The 21,279-nt window shown below is 42.5% G+C and overlaps 1 protein-coding gene across 3 annotated transcripts in view; it reads right to left on the bottom strand.

The window, feature by feature from the left end:
- ROBO1 (roundabout guidance receptor 1) overlaps positions 1-21,279 on the bottom strand; it is a 1,505,960-nt gene that overhangs the window by 50,058 nt on the left and 1,434,623 nt on the right. For all 3 annotated transcript variants that reach the window (XM_085623024.1, XM_085623023.1, XM_085623025.1), the window contains 5 exons: positions 18,635-18,832; positions 13,629-13,655; positions 8,581-8,623; positions 3,736-3,890; positions 75-410 (listed from right to left, as the gene is read on the bottom strand). In XM_085623024.1, the coding sequence (XP_085479150.1) occupies positions 75-410; positions 3,736-3,890; positions 8,581-8,623; positions 13,629-13,655; positions 18,635-18,832 (759 nt within the window). The remainder of the gene's footprint in view (positions 1-74; positions 411-3,735; positions 3,891-8,580; positions 8,624-13,628; positions 13,656-18,634; positions 18,833-21,279) is intronic.

Raw genomic sequence — 21,279 nt, 5'->3', positions numbered from 1 at the left:
ATGTGCGTGTGTTTTATTTTAGGGTCACAGACTCTGAAAGAAGGGGCTACCACAACAATAAACATTACATTGACCTTTGTTTATTTTGTTTTGCTCCATGATGTTGTATTGCATGGGAGCAACATCTGGCTTCTGCTGAACAGAGGGTTTCCATTGCTTCTCGTTCATATCGCCGCTGCCGCAATTAATGTTGTTGCTGATGTTAGATTGGATGAGCTGTGTGGTTGCGTAAGGAGTGGGCTGTCCAGCCGAGTTGACAAATCGGCCATCCTTCAGATTGGGGCTGTTGAACGTTTTCATCTCGTTGATTTTGTTACTAAGGTCCACATCGCCATACACTGCAGATTCGGGCAACATAAGGTTGGTTTGCTTGTTCTCCAGTTGATTGTTGTAATTTGCGATGCAATCAGCTAGAAAAAAGGAGAAAGGAAAGTGTGATTCCAGTATGTAATGTCAAATAATAAAAAAATATCAAGATTAAAACTAAGTATTGGGCCGCTGCAAGATTTGTTCAGTTTAAAGCTATTATAGATTCAGATATTGGGGTTAATCCCGGCAACTAGTGGTTGGGCATGGAACAGCAGTTTGTATTTCTTAATTTTTCATTCTTTTTAATAAAGATTGTGATGTTTTCTTGGCGTCACATATCTATTTTCTGAGTAGTTGTGCTACTACCACCAATAGATGTCCCACTTGCCCGGCCCACAAAGAATCAGTTGCACACATGCTATTTGCCTGCCCAGCCTATGCAACTCCCCGTCGGGTTTGGCTGAGGCCCTTATGCAAGTTGTTAGGCACAAGTAGGAGTGCGGATGCTGAAAGAATCTTATGTACTAGCAATTCATCTACTATTTTAATTGCTGTTGCAAAATATCTTGAGTGGGCATGGGCAATAAGGTCAAAATCAATCTCCTCATGAAATTTGTATGCTTAAGTGTAAAAATTGATCAAGTGCTGCAAATATTTTTATCTACCTATTGTATCTGGTCTCTCCCGAGTCCAAAGGTTTACAAGAAGAAGCCACTCTTGTTGTGACCCCCCGACAGTGAACTGTGCATGATTTTTTTTTAGCTTTTTAAGTCGACATATGTATTAATCACACCTTCCGAATCAGATTTCTATTTAATGATGGAATAATTTTGTAAAATGCTTTTATGATCATATGTCGAATAAAGCTTACCAAAACGAAAACAAAACGAATACTCATGCAGTTAACTTTATGGAGAAAGGTACAACACAAAAAACTAATGGTTAACACCTAGCAAAAAGTGCAAGTAATTCTGGTGTTGGAAAGCATTTGGAGTTAGAAATGCCACTTAGGTGTAAGGAAATTCCATTCTTTATCAATGCCATGATGTCTTTCAATCAGCCGCGGTCCATACAGGTAAGAGGGGTGGGGTCGGGTGAGGGGGGATTTCGACTGACGATGACCAGGGCAAAATAATTATTTATTAAATTTTCCCTGGTCATCGTCCGTTGAAAACCCCCTCAGCCGGCCTGACTGCCCCACCATTCTTACCTGCACGGGCCACGGCTGCTTTCACTGTCACCATTCTGGTACGTCCTACCCATTTCCCGACAGTGCACTACCAATAATCTAGACTTTTAAGAAGATCTAATGAGCTGGCTATTTTTTTTTACATACTCTTTGAAAGTTCTTAATTCATCTTTCAGTTTGTCCTCTCCTGCATCTTTCCTTCGCACCAAAACACTGTATCGGGTATTTGCAGGTCCTTTACCAAATCTGGTTACATGACATAGCATAGCATAGCATAGAATGGCATAGCATAGCATAGCATAACATATCATAACAAAACATTCCGAATTTGTTTTGCTTCTGATTCTGATACAACAGCTGAGAAGCCGAAGATGCAGTTTGAGCAATAATGTCCTGCCTTTCTTAATGAAAAAAACAAATAAACACAATATACCCTTGTTTCAACTCTGCTGAAGGTACTTTCTCTGTTGCTTCTTTCAAAAAAATATCTTGAAGGTCTTCTAAATAAACCATTAAAGGGCTTGTCTTATCGTTGCTAATTTTGATTTGTGATTCTTTGTTTGTATTGTTAAGTATGTACTGTAACCCCATGTGGAGGACTGCAGCAGCCACTTGTCTAAGTTACTGCTCTGGTTTCACATCCATTTACATCATTTGCCTTTTTTGTGATGTCAGTGGAGATTGCACAGAGTAATCTTCGGGAAGCTTTGTTACAAATCACATAAGTCCCATTGTTACCCTAATGTCTTGCCAGGGGCTTTTTTTTATTTCAGAATGATCAGAGCCAAACAGAAATGTAAACAATTGTGACTGGCAAGACAAACTTAACATACAAAACAGGTAGATGATAGTCAACTCAACAGCACTATTCTAGTAAATACTAAATATTTACAACGCCACTAGATCTCACCTCTGATACTGGGGTGCAGACCTAATGACTTTGCCAATGCTTGTTTTTGGTTTAGATATAGTTCATAACAAAAACAGTTGATATATGGAGGATGTCCATGCCATCTTGGAATGATTTTCCATAAAGCAACAAAAACAATTCCAAGATGACCGTTTGGCTTGTGTATCTACAGGGGAAATCTTGGAATGCTCTTTGTTATGCTTTATAGCAAACATTCCAAGAAGACCGCCATGTATGTGTGCATGTGCGCGTATGGGCAGCCATCTTGGAATGGTATAAAACTCATTCAAATGTGTCTTCCTTTTCTGTATTAGCAACAATTGGTTGACAGAATCCCAGTGGCAATGAGGGGGTTGAGAACATTAGGGTGTTAAATAAAAATAAAAAAGAACAAGGAAGGCAAAGTGGAGCTAAGCAAACCAAGGAGAGAATGAGAGTGAGAGCGAAAACTGGTCCCTTTTGCACTGCGATATAAAGTCCTGGCATCAGCAGTGGAACACCAATCAAAAAGCATTGATACTGCAATGTTCTGGGTGAACACAAGAATATGGAGGCAAGCCATCAAATCAGCAACAGTGAGCAGAGATTAAAAAAAGAAAGACAACCAATCATAAAGAAGGGGGACCTAAAGCACACTCTACATATACTGGATACAACAGGACTGTTGTAAATAATAATCCACATTTGTAAAGCGCGAACAATCACCCGTAAGGGTCTCTAGGCGCTGGGGGCTGTCTGGAAGATTAAGCAAGCTATTGCCCAGAGTCACATGGTGCTGGGCTAAGCTGCCACCGGCGCCGGGGCTCGAACCGTGAGCCCGTGGGTTCCGGAGTCAGTCACCCTGGCCGCTGCGCCACACCTCTTCCACTAAATACAAGGTTGCAGCTGTGTTTGGGAGAGACCTTTAAAGGAATACTTTTGTAATAAGAAAATATGCAACAACCAAAAGTGAGCAATGAGCACCAAATCAATTTAAATATGGTTTACTGTTCCGGTGTAATGGTTATGCAGATTTGGGTAGGTGGGTTTAGACTGATAAACCATCTGGGAAAGGCACTAAGGAAATTATATGGGATGATCAGGCAAAATCCGGAAGAGAAAACGAGAAATAGATATTTCCTATAAAATTAAACTTTGCCATACTTATGAAATTCATACAGACAATTAGGGGCAATTGGTTAACCAATAGAATGGTGAATATGAGTACATCTGAAAAATATCCTTTCATTTGATCCAACAAATGAAAAGGCAATGTTGTATGGCATTTAATGCAATTTTAAAAATCTTTGTGTATAGCAACATATCTCATGAAAGACAACTGTCTCACCTGGCCGACTGTATGTTGCAAGATTACCGTCACTGTTTCCGCTGGCTGATGTACAGCAGTTGATGGGACATTCGGTGTGACTGTTGCCTGTGTTTGGCCAGGTGTCTGCAAGCCACGGCTGCGCAGCCGGCTCATTGATGTTCAAAAGTCCAGGTCTGGCAAAGATACAAAAGTCCATTTTAATGATATTTGAACGCAGCATTCCTTCCATGTTACAATTTCTGCTCCTGACTTAGATATAGGCAAAAAGTTGCAATCAAACACGAGACACCTCATGGTATGGGTTATACATTAAGAAAGTCTCATAACTGTTATTGAGGTGTGTATTACTTGACATGTCTATCTTCAACCTTCACTTACAGACCATCACTTACAACATCCTCCTTATTGTCTTCTTCGAACCAACCTCCAGTCTCCGCCATTCAAATAAATCAAATATTGCAGTTTTACAAAGGCCTTGCCAGAGTAGCTTAAGAAGACAGCAAAGTACACCTAGGCTGATTCTTGCATTTGTCACACTTTCTTTTCTTTGGAGCCACAATGTTCACTGTTTTGTTCCCAGATGTCATTAGACCCGTTTTAAGCGCCTATTACGTAATGTCCTTCATTCAGCTGAAATTGACATCCAAGTTCAGCAAAGAAGAGGGAGTAGGCTTTTTTTCCATCTTCTCTCCCTGCCTATCCCAAATAAATATACATTAATTATTTCAAAGGACTAATGTAACTCCTCCCCTCTTTATATCACCTTCGTGCACACACACCACTTCCACATCACTTTCCAGTTCTGATGAAACGCCAGGGATCTCTCTGACCAGCGAGGCGTGAAACATGTCGACCTTTTAAGTTACCAGGGCACATTACGCTCCATTTGGTAACTCGTGAACCTACGGGTTTTTTTATTCTGCCAAGGGTACCTCTCCATTAAATATCCCTTTTGATAACCCTTAGACAGTTATAAAACGCACTGCACGCATGATATCACTCTTCATCTAGGACTCTATCCACACACCCACATGCACCAAACAACAGTTCTCAAAAGATCTCCGCTAAAGAGACCCTACGGGGGACCCGTAGGGCATTGCACCCCCGGCCAGACGAGCAGCAACTGCCCACTGATGAGGCATGACATCCTTCGGGGTGTGTGAGGGCATCAAGAGACAAGACTTGTCTTTCCCCTCTTCTTACTGAGTACCAGACCTAGCACTCTATCTTCTCTCTTTTCCAACTTGTTTCCCCTCCTTTCCCTGGAGTGAGTGCTTGACGTTCGGCACCACTCACTCTGGAACAGAGCCCCCCCCCCTTTGTTGTTTTCATGGTCAGTTTGGAGCACGGGCACTGGACCATTAATTAGCTCCTGGTCCCCCCCACTCCCCTTTATGACGTTGTACAAAAATAACACTCCATTAGAGTTAATTATATAAAATCTACATTCAATAGGACAATATTCTTTGTAAATGATATCTAGACAGAATATTTATGCTAGACAATATTTCTGTATAAGATAGCCTGATATACAAGCTTGGTCAAGTTCCACGTTCCGCGTATAATTTCTCAGTAACTATTTTTTCATTTTGTTGTATGAGTTTTCTACAAAGAGGGATATGTAAAAATGCCATGTGCAGTACTGCAATCCCACTTGTGCAGAAAATCATGCTGGCAATCTTAGGCTTAAGAATGAAAACTACTGAAGCTACTGCATGAGAAGAAGTTAACACCTTGACATCTCCAATATGTCTTAATTTCTTTTACTTTAGCTTGGTTCAACATCCCAGTGTTTGAAGGAAAAGCAAAGATTAGCCAGTGGTAGGATCAGGAAAGAGTAGAAGAAATGAGAGGAAGATTGGGGATCATGTGACTATGCGAATCATTGAACGAATATTCAATTTAGTGTAAAAAATTAACATTTTATGGCAAAGATTTGGGCTCTAACTTTCTATTGCAGAAAGCTTGATTCTGCTCTTCTAAACTCCTGTGAAATCCATTCCTTGTTCCTGATCAACACAACAAGCCCATTCTCCAGACACTCACATTGCCTAGGCTTTAGTTGTCTTCCTCATCAACCACAGAGTTTATCTCCAAAGTAGGTCTGCTTATTAAGAGCTTTGCTTTGCTGCATCATGAATCTGAGTCAGTTAGCTTGTGTGCAAGCTAGTGAGAGTTGCTACAGGCTTCTTAGCCTATGACTCTGGGCTGGACTACTCACTTCCAAACTTGACCTCTAGGTAGAAAAGGACAATAGGCGCATTCAGAACTGATAGGAATTCAGCATTTTACTAGCCTAGGAAAAGATAACCTCGGGCCCTTTTGGATAATGCAATACCAAAATCATAGCCCTGATCAATGCATGTATATAAAGGCGAATGTACCACCATTGACACAAGCCTGTGCATACTTTAGTTGTGGTTGTGCAGAATAGCTTTTACTAGCTGCACCATCTAGTCTACCATCGGGTTGATTGTGGAAGTATAATGTTGCTAATTACATCTTAGTCCATAAAGCCTTGTGCTTTCTCCTATGCCATGGTGTTACACATCAGGGTGCACATTTAATTATAGAAAATGATCTCTGTATTAATTTTACCCTGGTCCCCATATTTCAGGGATTCCATCTGAGTTATTTGAGGTAAAGGAGCTATCGAGATTTTTTCATTCACTTCATGCTATTTTGATCTTCAGTAGCTTTCATTGATAGCGAACATTATTGTTCTGAGCAGCGGCATCGACCCGCTTTGGGATGGATTTTGTACATGTAATCTCTAAAAGGTTATTACAAACTACCTTTCAGCTGTTGTCTCACGCACCTTTGACCTTTCTCAGACAAAGATCAAATCTTTAATTTAAGAATATAACTGTTGCAAACAGTCAATCAACATGATCCTTGGAGGACCTCAGGCGCAGTGTGGACACTTAAACGTCAGTTACGGGGGCGTGTCCACAAACACCAACGGTGAGGTTCCTGGTCTACGTATGCCAAGTTCTGTTAATCCGAGCTCTGCTTTGAGCAATGGGTTTACTATCAAAAGGTACTGTCATTGAACAATCTACTCCAAGACCCGCGCTCGGCTTAGGATGCCGCTCCTTCAATGAACTGGTCCACCATATCTACTCTTTCAGTACTTTTTTTCCGGAGTTTTACATAGCGAAACTTAACTCGAAGGTATCAGAAACCAGTTGCCTTCCAGACAGACACATTCATTTTGTCGGCCACAGGGAGATTGAGTGATTTGCCCAGAGTCACAGGATGTTGAGGGTCCATGCTGAGATTCGAACCCGGCTCCCCAGCATCGAGGTCGACTGCTCTAGCCGTTAGGCCACATCCTCTCCTGATGCCTCTAGTCCCGGCAGAGAACAGATGCTAACTCGGGGGCACAGTATAGCAATATGCAGCACTGAGAACACAGCAGCTAATCTCCATCGACAGCGCATTCCAACTCAGAGAAAACAAGGAAATGAACACACAATCAGAACGGGCAGTGCTTAATTTGTAAAATTGTAAATGCTGGTGCCCAAAGTTGGTCTTAGAAGACTGCCAAATGTAATGGTTGCCAAATACCACAGGTGCTTAATCTTGATTCTACCTCATTTCTCTTTCCTCCACCGCCATTATACACTCCCTGCCACTTCATCTCACTCATGAAGGGTTTTTTTCATCCATGCTTGTTCCCGTTGTCATGGTTTTTCCATCATTCTCTTCAATCTTCTTTCATAGTTTTCTGCTTTTCTTTCTTGTTCTGGGTCAAAAATGAGTACCCGTGGCCCCACCTGCAACCACATTCCTAAATTGAGCATAGTCACGACGCCAATGAATGTAGGCAATGAATGTGTTCATTGGCTTACTGGCAGCCCCCACATCAACGTCACCACGCAGCACAACAGATTGATAGGGTGTGCCTGCTGTTCAATCTGAGTTGTACTTTTGCCTCAGCGCTTTTGTTTTTATCAGTTAGGCGAAGGGCACGCCTTTTACCCAGTTTCAATAACACAACATTTTCCGAAATGTTTTCTTTTTGTTTCTGTTCCAAAATGGAGCGTTTTTATGCTATCTGTGAAATTCAGGCAGCCTCCAAGGCGCCTCAGTTATGCTGTATTTCTCGTTGAGGGCAACCTTTGAAACTATCCCTTCTAACCGGCTGACCCTTCTTTGAAAAGATCGAGCTGTACAACTGAAAAAGGTCTATTTTGAATAGACGGCAAAATAAAACGATGCACGGGTCTGCACAACTCAGGTTAATGAGTGTTAATCTTGAAATTATAAGTGCTAACACGTTTCTGTCTACGCACCGATTGTGCAAGAGAAAATGCATTCGGGTTTGAAAATATTCCGCTGCGAAATCTCATTTCTACACCCCAGAAAAGACCTGCTGTCATCAGCCAAAAAAAAAATTAAAAAAAGTTCCTACAAATCACCAGGTAGTTTAATCTTCACAAATTTCAGGGCATGATTGCTCTGACTTCACTAATCGTCAGTCATGGTCTGAAAACGTTTCTATTTCAAGTAAAACATCCCCCTCAAGTGGTTCATTCGGGAGTTGCAGCCTTTTCTACAGGAAAGCAAATTATAATAACATGGCATGGGTTGGTATGAACTAGGCAAGAACTAGCTTTCAAATGCACATTTTCAAAATTAAAAAAATAATGAATATATGTTGTCTAACAAATAAATGAAAGCATTCAGGACTACCAAAAAAAGGAATACGCTAAGAATGGATTAGACATAAATGGACCTGCACGTTAATATACTATACTTGTAGATTAGATAATCTTTGGTGTTTTACATGGTCTTTATTCAAGAATAAAAATTTTTGGGTGATAAAATACAAACTAGAAAAAAATGCCATTCTCTTACCTGCCCGCGCTACTCACAGCTTCTCCCCCTCTTTGGTAGGCCACTACAATAGAAAACAGTAAGTTGATTATGGGAAGGAATTAAAAAGCATACACCCGATTAGTGTGGAGTCGATCTGCATCCAATGATATATGCTCCGTACATGGCATGTAAACGTGTGCTCCTTTTGAATCTGCCCTCTTCAAATAAGGTAACATTCCCAAAACATGCACACTGTATTTTCCACGTACAAATGGTAACACAGTTCACATACATGTGCATCTCTCGGTCGAACTAACAAGCATAGAAAGACATATGTTTTAAATAACATACCTCGCCACAAAAATCGTAACAGAAATTACTATATGAAAAAGAGTGGAGTGAGGAGATTTCAAACTGGGATTAAACAAAAAAAATGCACTCATGATGATACTCAAACATTTCCACGTGACTTGTCCACATATGTACACAACGCAAGATTTTGAAGATCTTGGAGTACTAGGGTAGATGAAAGGCCCCACTCTTCTCATCCTTAGCAGGCAATGCCTGCTGTAGTTAATTTGAAAAGGGCAAATGTTGAATTTGTGAATATATATGAATTAGCTCTAAGTGACTAAGGATTATTAAAGATCAGTAAATCAAAATATATGTAGCAGAGCTGAAGTGCATGGTGGATTTTTTCCTGAAATCTACGCAACATTTATAGAAACATGTATAGTTATGTCTCATTCATAAAGCTGCTAGAAATATAAATTGCTTCCACACTTCCCTTGACTGGAGAAGCGTGCCTGAAAGAGTCTGTGTTCAGGCCAGGTGGGAATATAGGCTTTGTTCAGCTTTGGCTAAAATGTTCAATATTTCACATGATACATGATTGTGGCTCAGACTTCCCTGCTCCTAGGCGGGCATACATAATTGAAACATATGCAGAGTTATTGTTCAACAAACATGGCACTTGTCTTAGAATGTACTCGTGTTTCTGCAATATGTTTCCATCACATCACCACTAACATTCTGTCACTCACACCAACACATCACAGAACCTTATGGCATGAGATGTTGTCAACGGAACACGGCACCAGCTCAGGAGAGACTGGAATAATTCTGGCTCTTGCCATTTTGCGGAGGGTCGACAGTAAGTCTAGGACTGACTCTTCCTCGATTCATTTAGAATGTGCTAAAAGAGCCCTTTGCTTTTTTTTTTTTTTTACTTTCTGTTCTTAATTCTCATAAGGACTCGTTTAAATTGTGTAGCCTACTGCAGGACAACTCTGTGCTTGCTGTAGGATCCCCTGTGCCCCTACTAGTGGGTTTGAGGAGGTCTTTCCATTGCCGAAGTCACACAGCACACTTCTAGCAAGCAGCACAATTGTGATCTGATGGCACTGCACGGCGCTAGAAAGAAGGGGGCAGGTGGCAATGAGTGAGATGAACCTTATCTATTTTTCCACCTGACACATTCTATATGGGCTTGGTTCCATGATCCCTTGCTGCACCAGCACTACTGTATAAGGGAGGTATTTACTGTCCATCTTCAGAGGCAGGAAATGAGAATCTGAAGATGGTGACTATGCACAGGAACTTCCAGGGCATCATCTGATGTCACAGAGGGGATGGACTTACCACCAAATGGTGGCCAACGACTAGAAGGAAAACCATGTTTACGGACCCAACCACTAGATGGTGGAATAGATGCACAGCATGTCAATCCAGAAAAGGGTTCATGCTGCAAAACGTAATGTGTTGGTGGGCTAAGTAGATCTGCTTCAAGAAAATTGGGCCTATTACAATGTCGGTCAGACAAACTTCCAACTGACACCTTAGCGGGATGGAATCCGCCTGACAATTCGTCGGTGGTCCCACCCGCTTAATTAGGATGCAACCGTCCTATGGACAGCCGGAAATAGATGCACAGCATGTCAATCCAGAAAAGGATTCATGCTGCAAAACGTAATGTGGTCGTGGGCTAAGTAGATCTGCTTCAAGAAAATGGGGCCTATTACAATGTCGGTCAGACAAACTTCCAACTGACACCTTAGCGGGATGAAATCCGCCTGACTACTAGTCGGCGGTTCCACCCGCTTCATTAGGATGCGACCGTCCTATGGACAGCCGGAAACATCAATTTTTCAATTGCAGCTTGCGCAGCCGGTTGGAAAAGGGCTGCAGCGCAAGCTGTAATAGAAAAATTGATGTTTTCAAACATCCATTCACCTTGTGCCAGACACCATGCAGGGCCTGCCACATCATGCAGGGATATTTAGGGGGGCGCAGGCCCCATAGCAGAGGGCCAGGGGGTAAGCGGCCCTGGCTGGGGCCCATAGTCCATTTTCAACCGCTTTTCTATGGCGGTCAGACCGCCATAGTAAGGCTGTTAGAAAAATGCACAGTAATCCCCAAGGAGCTGCCTGAACCGGCACCACCTCCATTATAGGAATTATGATCCGCCCTCTGCCCCGACGGATCTGCGAGACCGTCGGAAGCGCAGTGGCATTCCCCCGTCGGTTTCCCTCTGACCCCCAGTATCATAATATGGCGGTCGGACGGAAACCTCTGATGTCAGGTGGAAAGCCTCCGATGAGCTATCGGATAGCTTTCCGCCCAACATCATAATAAGGTCCATAGTGCTTCACAATGTTTACTGTATTATTAAACGTATCGAAAATATATAATTTATGTGTGATGGAACCTAGTTTGCATTAGTCTCTCAAGAGCCAAACAATTGACAAAGCAGATTCATTACTAGTTATACAGGTTCAATACACATCTTATTAGTTAGATACAACCGAAGCTTTTAAGTTTGGTGTAACTGTGATGACATCTATTATATGTCAAACCATGAACCCAACTACACTCACCAGTCATCTACCCATTAACGAAGCACAGAGTGCCAATGTACCTGTCCTAAGATAGAACAGAGACCCAGTCATTTTCCACGTCATTTCACTCAGTACGCCTCTTTGATATGTTTGGGTTATGTTCTCGCACCAGACAAATTAGAAAAGAACACAAACACATAAGCCCTGCATTGCAGAAAAACATCACCCGAAGGGCTGATCCCACATCCTGCTTGGTTAGATGAAATGGCGTGGAGATCGCGCGCAGGAGTCTTGATATAAAAGGTTTTGATATTTTATTAAGACGTTTACATAGTTAAAGATAGTTTTGGCAAAGTGAACTCTAGACATGCTATCGAGGTCAACACTTTTAGGCAGGAAAGAAGAATTTTGCTCAGGTTTTATTTTGTTGTGGTTAGCACATTTCATAGTTTCCTTTTAGGAAGAAATATGTGCCTTTGTGCTGCTGAAGCAGCATGCATGTCAGCTGCATATTCATAAAGAAAACCCAATGTTAATACCTTGAGAGTTTCTGTTTTGGTTCAGATGTCGCCCTCCAGGGCGTACCACGCTGCCACACTGGTGGCAACTGATTCAGACGTAGTTCAGAGGCATTTTAACAACAGCACTTCTTACTTTCACTGATTTCTTTAAATAATTATTAGTCATTACTCAAAAACAACTTGTTGACACCATGAAATCTGGGGTAGCTGGGGAGAATGCCATGCAGCTGTAGCAGACGACTGACATCGAATGAGTTCCAATCATGAACCACATCGCCAACAATGTGATCGCAACCAACACAAAATGTCTTCTCTGGAGCCATGTGATAACGAAGGGTATGTAGATGTATAGGATATATGCCTACAATGCTTTGAGAACTTGCATGCTGGTGCACTGCAGTATTATATATTTATTGTTGATTTCTCTTGTTTTAATGCAAAACTCAGTAAAGACATTTAGTTTTTTTTTAAATGCCTTTTGTGTCATCCATAAAATACATCTCAAAACGAGATTTCAGGCTTTTTAATGTGTTAAGGGAAATTAAATTCAAGAAGGGCCGCCCGTTCATCTGTACGTTACTTAGCACCACATTTTCCCTTCAAATGTCATTTAAAGATCACACAATTGGCGCTAATTGGACATAAATTCGAAGTGCCTCCATGGAGATAGGGCCCAGAGAACCACGGAATGTGCTCACATACATGCGATGTGCAAGCAGTCAGTGCCCATGTCTGTACAGCTAGCCTGTAGCCTCGTTCTAAGTGGGCCTTATCGCGTTGCACTTCAGCAGGGATTTGTAGCACAGCCTGCCATGTTTAATGAGAACTTGCATAAGCACAGCTCCTGCCTGGCCCCGGTTTTGGCTGAAATCCTTCAATAACGGGCCGCCGGCGGCTGTGCGGTGCATGGATTATCGGGGGGACCTTATCTTTGCTGCTGCACCGCGCTACGGAAAGGGTTAAGGGAATGGACTTCACAGCGCGTGCTGATGGGTTCCATAGGTATGCACATCCTAACTTGGAATGCGCGCAGAAGGCAGCCAAAATGCGCTCTTTAGAAGAATTCCAAGCAGGCAGCCTGCGCGCCGGAGATAACTGCCTGCAGTGATTACAATAACAGGATTAAACCGTAAGAGGCCAGGCTAAGTCTTTGACTAAAGGTAGCGCCCTGGAAGGGGGGCGGCCACCAGTCAGGCTGAACTGAGCTACTCAGATACTGGCCAAGCAGAAAAGAAAGAAAAGTTTATCTCCCCACTCCTGGTGTTTCCGGCTTCTGAAAAAAACGTATCTTCCTTGCGGTAAACTTGCAATGCTGCGAAATACTAAGTTTATTTTCCATTTAACTCAAAAAGGGCACGACAAACGAATGCTAACGCTGTCAATAATCGGGAAGCCATTAATGATAATTAAATTCATATAATGAACCAATCGTTATGTGTGTGTGTGTGTGTGTGTGTGTGTATATATATATGTATGTATGTATGTATGTATGTATGTATGTATGTATGTATATATATATATATATATATATATATACATATATATATATATATATATATGTGTGTGTGTGTGTGTGTGTGTGTGTGTTTTTTGCTACCTGAGAGTGCACAGACAAGAATTACTAATGACTCCCTGCGAGCACGGACTGCAGAAATTTTAAATAAACGCAACATTGTTAAAACATTTGGCACAAACAATAAAAGAGGGAAGCATAATGCAAAATATATACCTGTTGGTGTGAAGGTGAAAGACGGGACTGAAAAAAAAAACACAAAAAAACCATAAATTGGTTATTAGACTGACGGGAGGAATGAGACACGTCATATTAGTATAAATCAGGCAGACAGCTTCACATAAAACACGTGTAAATAACGAGACATGTGGTTGCCTCCCTCTGACAGGTGGAGGCAGTCAAACCTCTGATCAAGAGATAAACCTGTCGGGGCTGGCACCCATCCTGTGACTAATGACATCCTAAATGACTCATTAGCAGGCGTGGGGTTGCTGAGCCTTCACATGACCCTCAAAGTACCTCTGAAAAATCTGTTGGCAGAGTTCAACAATTATTCAACACCAGAAGCTAACTCTGTCAGTTCTCTTAAAGAGTTCCTTTGTCCATGAGCACATTTTTGGAAGCGCATTCCCCTAACGTGTTTTCTCCAGAGTGCCCAAACTAGTCTTCATGGAGCAATCAGTGCATATGGTTTCAATCTAAAAATAAAAATAATTACAAGGAGAGCTTCCCAGTGAGGTACTCTTCATCATTTCAACTTTGACTTGCTATCTTCTAAATTTCAAGCTTTCCCAGATGTCTGCTCACACACAAGAGCCCAGAAGGAGATACACTGATGTTTCCGTATAGCTTGCGGTGTTATGCTTTGTTGTGGTGTCTTCTGGTGCATGTGTACTTGTTTATTTGACGGATGTATGCATGATTGTCCTTCCTCAGTCCTGTGTGCACTTTACTGTTAACCACCAACACACAGTTTTACACACAAATATGCCCCACACTTGGTAACACACTTCAATCATCCTCCTATCATATGCCTGCACTCAAACTCAAACTTTGGAAACAACACCACATTTCCTCCAGTCGACAGAATGCACACTCGTATAATCCAGACACTAAAGTGAGCCTTATAATCACAACATCTGTGTGTACACCGCATAACACACATGTATACTCAGCGGACATAGAAATTGTGCCCACCTCTAGTTTTGTGGTTTGGTACATTGGTCCTAAGTAGTTCCCTCACTGTGTTCAACTGTTTTGATTGTAGTATTGGTGTGGCATTGCATTTGTGTCACTGTAATAATTTGTGTGGCACTGCCCTTGTGTCAATCACCATGCATCACCATGTGTCCACCTTTATGTACCCACCTAACTCTCACAGAAATCAGTCATTCTGTTCTTTTTATCACAATGCATGTATTGCAGTCACGTGTGCCTGTAACCATTTTTATATTATTTTATCATCGTTGTGTATCCCTCGTTTGAAAGTGCTTCCTTTTATTATATCAAGGTACATGATGTGAACTCTTTGATCTTTTTGTGACTTCTCTTTCCAAGGGCCTGAGAGTGCTCAGGAAGGAAGAGGACAGCTACTCAGCAGTGCAGACTGACATCAGACAAGATTTGAAATGTAAACATAAGTAGCACTTTATGACTAACTAAATGTCAAACACTTAGAACAGAACGTTGGGAGTTGTACAACCAACCAGGATGTTTCCCTTGCAGGTAATAAATACTGATAGTGGCGCACTTCAGAAGCATTCCGAGGATGCCAGCTCGCTCACTCCACAGAGTGTGCTGCATCAGTGGCCTCAGGTGCACCACCACTTTATAATTTCCTCCCACTGCTTACTTAAGCCCCATAAGCAAACAAAGTGGGCATGTTAATGTGCAGGGAAAAAAGGCCTCTCGCTCACACAGTGGGCCTCCTTTACGAGGTATTGGCTCAGGCCAGCGCCACAATGAATCTTGCTGCCTCGCATCAAAGGAAAAGGGCAGGAAAGAGTTGTATCTATGAGATACGGCGCATCCTGTCCTTTTCCCCTGTGCTGGCACACGTTGGGCTGCTAATGCATCATGGTGCAAGGGTGACTGCGTTGTAGGGGTGATTGTTTTTGTGCACGAAGGTTGCACAAAAACAATCACGAGAGGCGTTTTCCTCTTTCTATGGGTGCTAAAGAACAAAACACACATAGAAAGAGCAAAAAAAGGAGGAGAAATAAGGATATTTCTCCTCGTTGCGCCTCCCAATCTGGCGCATTAACTAGATTAGAATCTGATGCATTCTCAGGTTTACAATTCCTCGTAAATCTGGGTATGCTTCAGATTTCATGAGAGTTGCGTGGGAACACCCACAGCAACACCCATGGAACACCCCTTTCAAGCATTGTTCTGCGTGAAGGGGCACATATTTAAAGGGCCACGAAAAGCCCCATAAAGTGGCTTTGCATGGGCTTGTAAATAAGCTGCGGCACATTGCACCACCGGATCGTCAAAAAAGTGACGGTCTGGCGACACAAAAGTGCTGAAAGGGGCCTCGTAAATGAGGTCCCGTATGTCCCTGGCACTCTCTCCGGGTGCACAGGCAAAGAAACTACTCCCCCTCCATGCTTCGTTATCAATAGCCAAGAATCAAAATTTTGAAGTTTGCAAACATCCTAAACTCTCTAGAGTAAAGGCCACACTCCTGAGCTCCTTTTTAAATCTGTTCTAGAACCCACAGTTTTTTAGCCTGTGAATTAAATTAAAAAAATATCAGTGGTCACACTCAACATTTATTGATGAAACCTGCACCAATAATCATTTGTACGACTAAACCCACTAGTTTTTCGAATTCAATCAGCATTCCAGAAGAGGCTTCCAACCCTGGAAGCTTTACAATTTCCATTTGTTGAAAGATATGACAAAAATGAGCGCTATTAAACAAAATGGGCTGAACAACAGATCATCACTACTAGGCAACAAACGAAAGTACTTCCTGTGTCTCTGTTTGCACACAACTACAATACAGTGGTAACACACTCTAACAGTCCAGAGCTCTAGTGAGGCCATATTAATGAGAGAAATTATTTGTACTACACATAGCATAATGTAATATAATGACAAGATGCATGGACAGGAAGCTGCTACAGAGAGGGGAGATAGTAGAGTGGAGCTGCACAATCTACAATCCTCTGAAGGCCAGCGTGCTCAAGTATCATATCAACAACAACAAAAATCCACATTTCACCGGACAGAGTTGATGTAGAATAGAAGTCAAACTCGCAGTCTACGCAGGCGTGTTTGCAGCCCAGACAATAAATGTGCTCTGGAAAATTGTAGCATGATTCATAAAGCATTCACTGCCAGTTAGAAATCATAATATCTTCAATATTTCCGACTATCCAAAAGCAGCACTTAGTGACAGAAGCTGCAACCTCCTGCTCAGCATTTGCGTCAAAATGGCCGCATTATCATCTAAGCCAGATGGGCGCGGGAAGATTGCTTCTATTTCATTTCTCTGCATGTATTGGAGGCAGCGAATCCTAAATGGAGAAAAGCAGGCAAAGCGGATGTGGTACACCTCGCCTCTAAATACGCATATTCTCCAGATTTCAGTAAAGCATGTGTGATGTTGTCGCCTTTGTTGATTAGCGCCTGCAGGGGCATCAACTTGGCGCGCAATTGATGTGGCATATGCACAATGCGGCAAAGACTTCATTTATATCACATTCTGACTCTTTCGCTAACCCTGTATTTCAAAACAGATTCTGAGAACAAAAACAAAACCTCATCTCTGTTCACAGAGGTTGTCCTTCATCTGAAGCGCAGTCGCTTCTAGCCCAGGAATTCTAGTGTTTTATTTGTGCGAGGCCTTTTCAAACAGTCAATGCAATTTAGCAAGATTCTAGAAAAAAACATATAAAGAACCATAGTAACAAAGACTCATAAAAACGAGAGGTGCGCTGAGAGCTGAGGCTTTTGAAAAAAGAAGGAAGTGGCTTAAAAGGAGTTTGATTCACAAGGACATAGGATGGAGACAAAGGTATAACATTATTGCTGCCATATAGGCCGAGGGCCAATTACGTAAACCCAGAGACTTTTGTAAGGGGTTCAGAGATAGATGATGTGGTGGGGGTAAAGCTGAAGAAAAGCTGAGTAGTAACAATCAAATGACATTCTCAAAGCTTCCACTCTGCGAAAAGCTGTTTCGTGTTCTAGGGGGCTGGAAAATGTGTACATTCCTACATGCATGCCGCGAAGCGGAGGTGAAGCAGGCGAGGTGGGAATGAAAGCATGTGTTAAGGTGAAGTTGAAGATGAAAGTATGCAGTCTGGCTGAGAAGCAGGTTCATGGTTGTGGTAGTCAAATTCATTTTAAATCATACATTGAGGGAATACACTATTCACCGCAACTGTCTGTAGCGCTTTGGTCCTTGCGATGGGCAGAAAAGCACTATACAAATGCTAAAACAAAACAAGGGCATTTCCAAATTAATTTCATGGAACAGTGAGTGGATATCTCTATCAGACATGTTGTGTGACAACACACTTGTGTATCCAAAGTGAACATAACGCCTGCCACCTACTTTACGATCCTTCTACATATATTAGAACATTCGAATGTTGAGAGCTCCAATGAACACAAAGTGGCTCAGGGCTAAAATGGCTGGTAAAAGCCTTTTGCTCCAGCATTCCAATGTTTGTCTTTCTGTTTCTCCCTTTTATACTTAGAACATTCTGCTCACAATGGGTGGAATGTTTTAATAGCCTTATAGCCGCCCTGCCTCGAGCTATACCAGTTGTTAAAGACCCACTCCCTAGTTATAAGCCCTCACCTGCAGCTTGGGCCTATAACTCGGGTTCAGGGCCTTTAACACATGGTATAGCACTCAGCAGCAGGTTATATGGCTATATTTGTACATCTTAGTACAAGCAGTAGTGCTTTACTGACTTTGCAGTGATCAATACAATATTATAGTGCACATTGTACGTCATCTATGAAGCCGGTCCCTGCACTGTGAAGCTATAACACGTTGAGGTAGACCAACGGTGAATCATTGAACTCTGTGAAATTGATTAGAGCATTCTGGAAGTAAAAGGACTTCTACAGCTGACATCCCACAGACAGCTGACATCCCACAGACCACGTGACTGTTAAGAACACCACATTAACACAGCTAACGGAGCACGGTCCTGAGAAAGTGTGCTTTATACAAGGAAATAAAATGCAAGAAACCTCACCTTTTCTGATTCCTGCATAGGTGCTGGTGAGACCACTTCGCTTCTTCCGGTGACGATACAGCCAGATGCTGAACACCATCAGGATAATCCAACAGGCGGCACCGATGCCAGCAATGAAGGCCGGCTGCTTTACTACGTCCGATATTTGTTGGGCTAGGCTGACTTGGTCACCAGGTGGGACAGGGTTTCCAAAAGAATCTGGAAGACATTTAAATTAAAACAATGTGTTAAATACATGTAACATACTAATGATATTCCTACATATTCTACATCTTCACCCAATGAATAGTGGCCACAAAACAATCCAGTTCTCTACGTTTTCTGCGTTATGTTGGAACCGTCTGAATTTGGAAATATATTTGTCCACAGTTTTAGGACGTTGAATCCAAATGAATCTGGTTGGGTATAAAATGATACATGAGCGAATAAAATTCTGATTGATCCATAAGAATTCTCATTTATGACTCAATCAGAATCCTGAAAGCTCATTGACATACAGTAAAGGTTCGATCGACAAGCAATTTTTTGACAAATTGTCCTGTGAAACTGCCACAGACAAATCGAATTTAATCAAAATGTCATATAAACATTGGTATTTTTGGTCGCTGTGAACCCAACACGTGATATGATTTATTGCTTTAGATGTCCACAAGGGCATAGCAACAAAATGAATAGGATGTGCTGGCAGATATGAACTGACTGTTAAAAATATAAAGATAAGGCTGGTAGTGTGAGAAGAGCTTTTAAGTGAGACCCACACGTCTCCGAGTGACCCATCGGTGACATCACCCAGGGCCTTTTTTTCTTCCTTGTCGAAGAGCGCAAAGCTGCAGCAGCGTTCACCAGTGTGTTGGGGAGGACTATGTTGGTGCGCTTCACATGAAAACGAAGGAATAAATCTCAAAACACATAAAATCATATGATTAGCCACATACGGAAGGCTATATGGTACAACAATCCTACACAAAGGGATGTCCTAAAGATTAGAGATGACCACCTAAGCGGATGAACAGCATCTAGGAATATCAATGATGAAATCAAGTAACTAGAGCATGGGAGGACAAAGCACAGGCAGGATCTTGATGTTACAGAAAGAAGATCTGACACAGTGATAACAGAAAAGTAGAAACGTTTTCTGGGTTTGTTTCAGACATGGAATCTGTGACTGCCACTGCACAAGTTCCATATACAGAATGACTGTAGGGCAGATGTGTATAAAAAGGCAACCCTGTTCAAACAATTAACAAAGTTCTTCTTCATGGCTGTATGACGGAACCACGCATGTGATTATATTGCATGCCTTAACATCTCATGGATGGGTGGGGGTGAACAGCTAAGCAACATATGGGAGAGTGGGGGAACATCACATTTAAATGGGAGGGGATGTAAAAGCAACATGGGGGTTGAGTAGAAAAGCAACACGAGAGTTGGAGAAGCAAAATAGAAGCAGTGGGGAGAAGCAGTCCGGCAAAAGAGAGCAACATGAAATGCAGTGGGAGAGACACAGGGGAGACAGCTCAAAAGCACATTCACTCTAATTGAATGCTTCACAAAAAGAAACAAGCATTTACAATGCAACGGTCTCGGCATTGTTAAAGTTAGAGCTATTGGCATTGCTCATGACAATGCCGTTTCTTTAAATGTTTTAAAAACAAAAACATAAACAAAAATAATGTCATGAGCAATGCCAATAGCTCTAACTTTACCAATGCCGAGACCATTGCATTGTAAATGCTTGTTTACCTCTTCTGGGGCCCTCCTCCTTATGGGATGAGCACACTTTCCCTCTCCTCTCTCTACGGGGAAGTGTCCAACCTCTGCAAATTCTTGCACAGGGAGCCCGGCTGCCCTTCAGATACCTACCGCGGACCCCCTACACCCAGGTTTGTCGTCCCCCAAGGGCCAGAGCTAGGTTGTACCCAAATGCGCCTGAGCGGGTGGTTGATAGGTAAAGGGCTGCGTGTCAGTGACTGACCAGAACCCCCGCAACCCTGCCACCTCCTTCCGACCTGGTGGCAGCACCCCTTGGAGGGTCAATGGATGCAGATGTTAAATTTGGTAAAACAAAATGCCGTAAAGGACCCGAAGTGTCCCCCAATCTAGACCTCACCCGCGAACTTAAATACGACAATTCAAGAGAACCAAAATACCGTTACTATCAAACCAAACAAGAGAACAAAACACATGATTAAACACCACACTTATGACATGATCTATCAAACACTACATATAATGCTACCATTAAATAAAAACCCTTCATTGCCCTAAACCCCAATGAGCACCCCTGTGGGCCCCTTGCTCTGGGGATGGTGGGTGGGTAAAACTCGAGCCCCGGGCGGCTCCCGGTAAGGCAATGTGAGGGGAAGTGGCCCACAACCAGCCACAACACAGCACGTGGGTTCCCAGGGCGATGGAGGCGTCCAGAAAAAAAGGCGACCACCCCTTGCCGCGAGCAGGATACAAGAGACCTTTTCTCGCAGCCATTTAAATAGGGGCGGTATCAACACCACCTGCCCAGCACTTCAGTGCTTCCGGGGCAGCAGGTGCGCAGACCAATCCGCGACATCCCCAGCCGGAAGGTCAATTCGCCCACACCCGTCCATCCTGCTGGCCCCCGGGTCTCCGTCATATCGAAGGCTCTCCCT

This window comes from Triturus cristatus, chromosome 8 (assembly GCF_964204655.1).
Source record: "Triturus cristatus chromosome 8, aTriCri1.1, whole genome shotgun sequence".
In the NCBI taxonomy this organism is placed as follows: Eukaryota; Metazoa; Chordata; class Amphibia; order Caudata; family Salamandridae; genus Triturus; species Triturus cristatus.
This window is presented reverse-complemented; position numbering and strand designations above follow the sequence as displayed.